General features: G+C 47.8%; 2 protein-coding genes across 6 annotated transcripts in view; one reads left to right on the top strand and one right to left on the bottom strand.

Annotated features, from left to right (window-relative positions):
- LOC121844345 (bestrophin-3-like) overlaps window positions 1-7,892 on the top strand; it is a 17,788-nt gene extending 9,896 nt beyond the window's left edge. For 4 of the 5 annotated variants that reach the window (XM_042314359.1, XM_042314360.1, XM_042314361.1 and 1 more), the window contains 4 exons: window positions 3,718-3,870; window positions 4,847-4,927; window positions 5,095-5,246; window positions 6,793-7,892. In XM_042314359.1, the coding sequence (XP_042170293.1) occupies window positions 3,718-3,870; window positions 4,847-4,927; window positions 5,095-5,246; window positions 6,793-7,741 (1,335 nt within the window). In that variant the 3' untranslated portion in view covers window positions 7,742-7,892. The remainder of the gene's footprint in view (window positions 1-3,717; window positions 3,871-4,846; window positions 4,928-5,094; window positions 5,247-6,792) is intronic. The other variant, XM_042314362.1, reaches the window with a different exon arrangement.
- A 68-nt stretch (window positions 7,893-7,960) lies between these two features.
- The window catches only part of LOC121844344 (cathepsin D-like), a 14,700-nt gene continuing 12,660 nt past the window's right edge, over window positions 7,961-10,000 (bottom strand). The window contains 2 exon segments of the mRNA XM_042314356.1: window positions 7,961-8,429; window positions 9,370-9,468. Coding sequence (XP_042170290.1) covers window positions 8,229-8,429; window positions 9,370-9,468 — 300 coding nt within the window. The 3' untranslated portion in view covers window positions 7,961-8,228.

Raw genomic sequence — 10,000 nt, 5'->3', positions numbered from 1 at the left:
CCCTCCATCTCCCCTCTCTCTCCCTAGTGGGCAATGAGCCCTCTTCTCCTCTCTCCTCCGTCTCCCTCTTTCTCCCCTAGTGGGCATTAAGCCCTCTTCTCCTCTCTCCCTCCATCTCCCTCCTGGACTCCCTAGTGGGCATAAGCCCTCTTCTCCTCTCTCTATCCCCCTAATCTCCCCAGTGGGCAGTAAGCCCTGGAATCCTCTGGCCCCCCATCTCCCCTCTCTCAGGGCAACAAGCCCTGTGCTCCTCTCTCCCCCATCCCCCTCTCTCTCCCCTATGGGCAATGCCCTCTTCTCCTCTCTCATCTCCCCTCTCTCTTAGTGGGCAATAAGCCCTCTTCTCCTCTCTCCCCCCATCCCCCCTCTCTTTATTGGGCAATAAGCCCTCTTTCCTTCTCCCCCCATCTCCCCTCTCTCTCCCCTAGTGGGCAATGTTTCTCCTTCTCCCTCCATCTCCCTCTCTTTATAGTGGGCAATAAGCCCTCTTTCCTTCTCATCCGTCTCCCCTCTTTCTCCCCTAGTGGGCATTTATTCTCCTCTGTCCCTCCATCTCCCTCTCTCTCCCCCTGGTGGGCAATTTAAGCCCTCTGTCCTCTATCTGACATCTCCCCTCTTTATTGGGCACATTCTCCTCTCTCCCCCATCTCCCTCTCTCTCCCCTGGTGGGCAGTTTTCTCCTCTCTCTCCCTGGTGGGCATTAAGCCCTCTTCTCCTCTCTCCCTTCTCCCCTCTCTCTCCCCTGGTGGGCAGTAAGCCCTCTTCTCCTCTGTCCCCCTCTCCCCTCTCTCTCCCCTAGTGGGCAATAAGCCCTCTTCTCCTCTCTCCCTCCATCTCCTCTCTCTCTCCCCTAGTGGGCAATAAGCCCTGTGCTCCTCTCTCCTCCGTCTCCCCTCTTTCTCCCCTAGTGGGCAATAAGCCCTCTTCTCCTCTCTCCTCCGTCTCCCCTCTTTCTCCCCTAGTGGGCATTAAGTCCTCTTCTCCTCTCTCCCTCCGTCTCCCCTCTCTCTCCCCTAGTGGGCAATAAGCCCTGTGCTCCTCTCTCCTCCGTCTCCCCTCTTTCTCCCCTAGTGGGCAATCCCTCTTCTCCTCTCTCCTCCGTCTCCCCTCTTTCTCCCCTAGTGGGCATTAAGTCCTCTTCTCCTCTCCCCTCCGTCTCCCCTCTCTCCCCCTAGTGGGCAATAAGCCCTCTTCTCCTCTCTCCTCCGTCTCCCCTCTCTCCCCTAGTGGGCAATCCCTCTCTCCTCCTCCTCCGTCTCCCCTCTCTCCCCCCCCTCTTCTCCTCTCTCCCTCCATCTCCCCTCCTCTCCCCTAGTGGGCATTAAGCCCCCTTCTCCTCTCTCCCTCCGTCTCCCCTCTCTCTCCCCTAGTGGGCATTAAGCCCTCTTCTCCTCTCTCCTCCGTCTCCCCTCTCTCTCCCCTAATGGGCAGTAAGCCCTGTGCTCCTCTCTCCTCTGTCTCCCCTCTCTCTCCCCTAGTGGGCAGTAAGCCCTGTGCTCCTCTCTCCCCCCATCCTCCCTCTCTCTCCCCTAGTGCGCAGTAAGCCCTGTGCTCCTCTCTCCCCCATCCCCCTCTCTCTCCCCTAGTGGGCAGTAAGCCCTGTGCTCCTCTCTCCCCCATCCTCCCTCTCTCTCCCCTAGTGGGCAGTAAGCCCTGTGCTCCTCTCTCCCCCATCCTCCCTCTCTCTCCCCTAGTGGGCAGTAAGCCCTGTGCTCCTCTCTCCCCCCATCCTCCCTCTCTCTCCCCTACTGGGCAGTAAGCCCTGTGCTCCTCTCTTCCCCTCATGCGGTTCCACCCAGCTGTGGACAGGGAAGATGACGTCCCTTTGTGATGAGCACCTCCAGAGCAGCTTACTGTAACACCACATGATGATTACAGAGTAATGGACGGGGCAGCAGGACCCCAGGGTAGGCGGTGTTCTCTATAGCCATTGGCTAATTGGGTAGCTGCCCTCTATCTCTCTGCGGTCTGCACAAATTACCAGTGTGACCTCTGGCGAGTCAGTGACATCTGTTGACAGTTTCCTGAGTGTTCTAATGACCTGCTCAGGGACATCTGTTGAAAATGAGCTTTTGCAGTAATGTTGACTAAAGGTCCCTGTATAACTAAATGTATTAGAGTAAAGTTTCAAGTGACGTTTGTAGACTGATCTGTTGCTGTTCAGGCAGCAGCACTGTGAATGAAATGAAACCATGGACGTGACTGGGATCAGTTTTCAGAGGCTATGTAATCTCAGACAGTAAATCACGTCAGTGGAATGACTTGGCCATGAGGGTCTCAGCCAACAATGAAAATACTCACATGGTCACATGTCAAACAAATCCTGCTCATTGGCATGGTGTTTATTGACATGGTGTTTATTTACATTGTGTTTATTGACACTGTGTTTATTTACATGGTGTTTATTTACATTGTGTTTATTGACATTGTGTTTATTGACATGGTGTTTATTGACACTGTTTATTGGCACTGTGTTTATTGACATGGTGTTTATTGACACTGTGTTTATTGACATGGTGTTTATTGACACTGTGTTTATTGACATGGTGTTTATTGACATTGTGTTTATTGACATTGTGTTTATTGACACTGTTTATTGACACTGTGTTTATTGACATGGTGTTTATTGACACTGTTTATTGACACTGTGTTTATTGACACTGTGTTTATTGACACTGTGTTTATTGACACTGTGTTTATTGACACTGTGTTTATTGACACTGTGTTTATTGACACTGTGTTTATTGACATGGTGTTTATTGACACTGTTTATTGACACTGTGTTTATTGACATGGTGTTTATTGACACTGTTTATTGACACTGTGTTTATTGACACTGTTTATTGACACTGTGTTTATTGACATGGTGTTTATTGACACTGTTTATTGACACTGTGTTTATTGACATGGTGTTTATTGACACTGTTTATTGACACTGTGTTTATTGACACTGTGTTTATTGACACTGTGTTTATTGACATGGTGTTTATTGACACTGTGTTTATTGACATGGTGTTTATTGACACTGTGTTTATTGACATGGTGTTTATTGACACTGTGTTTATTGACACTGTGTTTATTGACACTGTGTTTATTTACATGGTGTTTATTGACACTGTGTTTATTTACATTGTGTTTATTGGCACTGTGTTTATTGACATGGTGTTTATTGACACTGTGTTTATTTACATTGTGTTTATTGACATTGTGTTTATTGACACTGTGTTTATTGGCACTGTCTTTATTTACATGGTGTTTATTTACATTGTGTTTATTGACACTGTGTTTATTGACATGGTGTTTATTTACATGGGGTTTATTTATATTGTGTTAATTGACATTGTGTACTTGTAAATAGCTACAAAGACAACCTGTGGAACCATGCTCTCTATTTGTCTCTCCAACTCTCCTTCCCTCTCTCTTCTCCCCCCCCTCTCTCCCCATTTCCCCTCTCTCCCTCCTTCCTCATCTCTTCTCTCACCCTCCCCTTTCTCTCCCCCTCTTTCCTCTCTCCCTCTCCTCTCTCTCCTCTCTCTCCCCCTCTCTCCAACTCTCCTTCCCTCTCTCTTCTCTCTCCATTTCTCTTCTCTCCCTCCCCCTCTCTCTCCCCATTTCTCCTCTCTCCATCCCTCTTTCTCTCCTCTCCCCCCCCCCTTTCTCTCCTCTCCCTCCCCCTTTCTCTCTCTCCTCCTCCCCCTCCCTCTCTCCCCTCTCCAGGTAGTAACTCTAGCCGTCTACACCTTCATCTTTGCCTGTATTATTGGTAGACAGTTCTTGGACCCAGCTCAGGGTTACCCAGGTCATGACCAGGACTTTTACGTTCCCATCTTCACTATGCTACAGTTCTTCTTCTACTCTGGCTGGCTCAAGGTATGATTGACTGACTCACTGACTCACACACACCAGCTGGCTCAAGGTATGACACACACACACGCACACGCACACACACACACACACACACACACACACAGTTGTTATTGTAGTCCAGCTGGCTCAAGGTTCTGTCCTCCACAAACCTTTTTGCCTTTTGGTTTCAACCAGGGAAATTAGATCCCGGTCATCAAACCACAGTACTGTGGATAACAATGCTGCGGTTGTGATGTTATCATGAAGGTCTTGTGAGAGGGAATGTGTGGTTGCAGAGTGTACAGTGCTGGGGTTGTGATGTTATCATGAAGGTCTTGTGAGAGGGAATGTGTGGTTGCAGAGTGTACAGTGCTGGGGTTGTGATGTTATCATGAAGGTCTTGTGAGAGGGAATGTGTGGTTGCAGAGTGTACAGTGCTGCGGTTGTGATGTTATCATGAAGGTCTTGTGAGAGGGAATGTGTGGTTGCAGAGTGTACAGTGCTGGGGTTGTGATGTTATCATGAAGGTCTTGTGAGAGGGAATGTGTGGTTGCAGAGTGTACAGTGCTGGGGTTGTGATGTTATCATGAAGGTCTTGTGAGAGGGAATGTGTGGTTGCAGAGTGTACAGTGCTGGGGTTGTGATGTTATCATGAAGGTCTTGTGAGAGGGAATGTGTGGTTGCAGAGTGTACAGTGCTGGGGTTGTGATGTTATCATGAAGGTCTTGTGAGAGGGAATGTGTGGTTGCAGAGTGTACAGTGTCAGTACACCATGTCTGACAATCAATTTCATTGGATAAAAATGGGGATTTGTCAGGAGGGGAAGTATGGAACCCAAATTCTGTTGACAGTAAGATTATCTATGCCTTGTGGGATTTAATTTGTCAACCAATGTTGTAATCCCTGATGTCACATGACTGCCTGTTGTTTGATATCACTCCCGTATCAGGACATTTGTCTAGGATAATGAGCAGTGATGTGAGAGGTCCTTCTCCTTCAGGTTGCTGAGCAGCTCATTAATCCATTTGGGGAGGATGATGACGACTTCGAGGCTAACTGGTGTATCGACAGAAATCTGCAGGTTACTTTCAATCATTCAATCAATCAATCAATCAATCAACCAAACATATGTTGCAAAATGCCTTACAGTAACCCAGACTAGTTTTCATGTCTTTTCCAAGCCGATGTTATTGATTGATCTGTCATTTGTGCCAATCGATCATTCAGTCAATACCTGTGTTGTCTCAGGTGTCGTTGATCGCGGTGGATGAGATGCACATGAACTTCCCTCCGATGACTAAAGACATTTACTGGAATGACTCTGAGGCTCTGCCTCCCTACACCCTGGCTGCTGCCGACTACTGCATACCCTCCTTCCTCGGATCCACCAGAGAGTTGGAGTGAGGACATGACAACACGGCACGCACGCACGCACGCACACACACACACACACGCACACACACACAAATGTATACTCAAGTCCTACGTATGCAAGGACATGTGGAAAAACTCCCATCTCTCCTCAGCTAGATATCTGTCTGAGAGACGATGGACAAGAGGGCATGACTAGAGAGGATACAGCTTATGTGTCAAATTGACACATTTTATCTAATCCTAACATTTTTCCTAGTCTCGTGTTGCCATACCTTCAAAATCACATTGTTTTTTTCCTAACCTAATTCTCCTAACGTGCTACAAAGTGCCAATTCTGGTCAATTCTGACGAGCTGTATACTGTCTAGTCAAAATCATTACTATTCACTGTAATATCCATAACTTGTATACTATCTAGTCTAATGTATTCACTGTAATTGTGATAACATGCATCTTGGTGAGAGGTGTAGGAGTCAAGCGCAGGAGAGCAGGGATGTCTGAGAAGCGTGTTTAATAATATAGTCCACCAATACAAAACGGCACAGACAAAATCCCAAAACTACGCTCTCGAATACTCAGAAACTGGTGCAAACGCACGGAGGAACAAACACAGTTCCGACACTTTACATACACGTGCGTAATAGCGAAAAAACAACAAACATCAAATACAATCGAGCGCAATGCACACAAGTCTAATCCTGCACGAATTACGGCAGGTAACAGGTGCCCTATATACCCACAGAAATCAAAGCAAATGAAAACCAGGTGTGAAAAGGAACACAGACAACCAGAAAAAGAAAAAGGGATCGGTAGCGGCTAGTAGACCGGCTAGTAGACCTGCGATGCCGAGCGCCGAGCAAACAGGGAGAGGAGTTACCTTCGGTAGAAGTCGTGACAGTAATATCCATAACCTGTATACTATCTAGACTAAAGTACTCACTGTAATATCCATAACCTGTATACTATCTAGACTAAAGTATTCACTGTAATATCCATAACCTGTATACTATCTAGACTAAAGTATTCACTGTAATATCCATAACCTGTATACTATCTAGACTAAAGTATTCACTGTAATATCCATAACCTGTATACTATCTAGTCTAATGTATTCACTGTAATATCCATAACCTGTATACTATCTAGTCTAATGTATTCACTAATATCCATAACCTATATACTATCTAGACTAATGTATTCACTGTAATATCCATAACCTGTATACTATCTAGTCTAACGTATTCACTAATATCCATAACCTGTATACTATCTAGACTAAAGTATTCACTGTAATATCCATAACCTGTATACTATCTAGTCTAAAGTATTCACTGTAATATCCATAACCTGTATACTATCTAGACTAAAGTATTAACTGTAATATCCATAACCTGTATACTATCTAGTCTAACGTATTCACTAATATCCATAACCTGTATACTATCTAGACTAAAGTATTCACTGTAATATCCATAACCTGTATACTATCTAGACTAAAGTATTCACTGTAATATCCATAACCTGTATACTATCTAGTCTAAAGTATTCACTGTAATATCCTCTTATCTTTCAGTCTATCGGGCATTTTTCAGTTCGGAGAGGCGGACATTCACAGACAGGACAGCCACAACAGCAATCACAACTTCCGTCATGGTCGTCAAACGTCAGTCCTGGGGCACGTGCGTAGGCTTCTCAGCGTCCAGGATCCCCCAGAGCTCGTCCCTCCTCGGCCCTCCTTCAAACGTCACAGCAGTGAGGCCTTCTTCCCCTTCAGACCTGACTCCCATGACTACCCTGGATCAGACGACCAGGCCTCCCCAGGACCTGATCACTCTCTGTTCCCCAGACCCAACCTCTTTAACTCCCATAACCCCCTCTCGACCAACCACCCTCTGGATACGCTACGGGAGGTTAGCAGTACTCTTTCTTCCCTGGACACTGAGCCCCGTACGCCGTCCTTCACAGACCTGCCTCAGTGGGTGGTAAGTCCACCTGCTTCTTCTGATGATCATGGGGATAGTGGTTATGGGGGAGATGGAGGGACGTGTGGGGCGTTATCTGGGGCTCCACAACCCCTGAATCATATAGAGGCCTTCTCCCAACAGACAGGGCATGAGCAGGCCTCAAGTAAGCCTGGGACTCCAGTAGATCTGTCCCCCAATGTGGAGGCTCCGGCCCTGAACACGAATCAGGGCAACAGCTGTACCCAACCGAGGCCCAAGAAGTTGAGCTGGAACGTCCCCAAAGACTGGTGTAAGCCACAGAGACGTCAGCTGTCCTTCCAGTTCTCCAGACAGGGGTCAAAGAGCTCCCTGCACAGCCTGCCTAGTCCTCAAGGCCTAGGGAGGAGGAGAGGCCGAAACACTTCCACAGCCCTCCACTTTCCTGCTGAGCCTGCCCAGTTCCAAGCACTGCAAGTCCCCGAGACAGACATTCTGGAGTCCAATGGTCATGAGAGTGACAAGAAGGACACCAATGACAGCCAAGAGAACAAGGACAAGTCACAATCGGAGAAGTCCTAATGTTCTTCTGACATACAGTACATATCAACCTGCTGTGCCCTAGTATGAGTCACTTCACAGGATCTCTAAGGGTGTACCCAGCATTATTATAATGTACACCCTAATAAACATCAAATGTTTGTTTTATAATAAAATATAATTTATTCAGTCATCGTTCACTGTTAATCATTGTACTCACTCACAAAATGATGCAACAAAAAAACACCTGATTGCATTTAAACAATTATTTATTAACTTTAGTAGAATGGAAATGCATGAATTTTTCTCAAAAGATGCCAGACAGCCACTGATAATGCTGGACAGACAGCCTTTCAGCCTTCCCATGAAGCACTTCAGTCTCAGTGATGATGACAGGAGGTGCAGCATGGTGATTCCATGCATCGCTTCATCCACTCTTCTATCACTATCCTTCCTTCCTTCCTTCCTTCCTTCCTCACTTCATCCATCCATCACTCCCTACTTCCATCGCTCCCTTCCCACCTCCCATCTATCTATCCATCTCTGCATCCAACGTTGCATAGCGTGTGTGTCTGGCCTTAGCGAAGCCCACCCTGTCCTGTCCCCGGTCATAGATGCTATAGTAATCAGAGAGGAACACGTCCCCTAGGATCCACAGAGGATCCGTCGAGGAGGGCAGATCCTCCCCCTGGAACCCACTGAAACAGATCTCATGATCACCCATCAACTCCTGAAGAGAGGGAGGGAGGAGGGAGAGGAGGAGAGAGGAGGAGGGAGAGGAGGTGGGAGGGGAGAGGAGAGAGCAGGAGGGAGAGGAGGAGGGAAGGAGGAGGGAGAGGAGGTGGGAGGAGGAGAGAGGAGGAGGAGGGAGAGGAGGAGGGAGAGGAGGTGGGAGGAGGAGAGAGGAGGAGGAGGGGAGAGGAGGAGGGAGAGGAGGAGGGGGGGGAGAGGAGGAGGAGAGAGAAGGAGGGAGAGGAGGAGGGAGGAGAGAAGGAGGGAGGAGAGAGAGGTGGAGAGAGAAGGAGGGGAGGAGGAGAGAGAGAGGAGACAGGAGGAGAGAGAAGGAGGGAGAGGGAGGAGGGAGGAGAGAGAAGGAGGGAGAGGAGGAGGGAGGAGAGAGAGGAGAGAGAAGGAGGAGGGAGGGAGGAGGAGGGAGGGAGAGGAGAGAGAAGGAGGGAGAGAGAGGAGAAGGAGGGAGAAGGAGACAGAAGGAGGGAAGAAGGAGGGAGAAGGAGGAAGAAGGAGAGAGAAGAAGAGAGGAGTGAGAGAGAAGGAGAGAAGGAGGAAGGAGGGAGAAGGAGAGGAATGGAGAGAAGGAGAGAGAAGTAGAGCGAAGGAGGGAGAGAGAAGGAGAGAGGAGGGAGAAGGAGGGAGAAGTAGAGAGAAGGAGGGAGAGAGAAGGAAGGTAAATGAGGGAGAGAGAAGGAAGGTAAAGGAGGGAGAGAGTGAGTGTGTCAGAAATATGACAACAATCATAACAACCACTCATCAAATACCATATGTTTTTTGACACAGGCCTACTGTAGGACACAAAAAAATGTATATCTATCATTTATACTAAAATGATTATCACACACAAGTTAAAGTATATACTGTAATAGTATGTATGCCGAAATCTGGAAATATCTCACTTGTCATGTTCATTCACTGTCTGTTGGACCAGTACCCACCCTTTTGACGTAGGACTCAGCAGTGAGCACGTATTCCACCCCGTTGAGCATGATGGTCACCTGGGGTAGGCTGGAGATTCGGGCGCAGTCAATCAGGTACTGCAACACATTTTCCTCATTGAAAAGCATTGAAGAGAATTGGAATTTCAGTGTACTTCCTGAATCAACTGGAATGTAAATGGCATTGAGCCTCGTGCAGCCCCTGTAACTCTACAGAGACGGGCATGGAATGGGCACACTTCTCCAATGGAGGTGGGGTCGCTCCTATCACTAGTAGTAGTACTAGTAGTAGAGAGCCTCGTGCAGCCCCTGTAACTCTACAGAGACGGGCATGGAATGGGCACACTTCTCCAATGGAGGTGGGGGTCGCTCCTGTCACTAGTAGTAGTACTAGTAGTAGTAGTAGTAGTAGAGAGCCTCGTGCAGCCCCTGTAACTCTACAGAGACGGGCATGGAATGGGCACACTTCTCCAATGGAGGTGGGGGTCGCTCCTATCACTAGTAGTAGTACTAGTAGTAGTAGTAGTAGTAGAGAGCCTCGTGCAGCCCCTGTAACTCTACAGAGACGGGCATGGAATGGGCACACTTCTCCAATGGAGGTGGGGGTCGCTCCTATCACTAGTAGTAGTAC

This window comes from Oncorhynchus tshawytscha, unplaced genomic scaffold, assembly GCF_018296145.1.
Source record: "Oncorhynchus tshawytscha isolate Ot180627B unplaced genomic scaffold, Otsh_v2.0 Un_contig_1458_pilon_pilon, whole genome shotgun sequence".
NCBI classification, from domain to species: Eukaryota; Metazoa; Chordata; class Actinopteri; order Salmoniformes; family Salmonidae; genus Oncorhynchus; species Oncorhynchus tshawytscha.
This window is presented reverse-complemented; position numbering and strand designations above follow the sequence as displayed.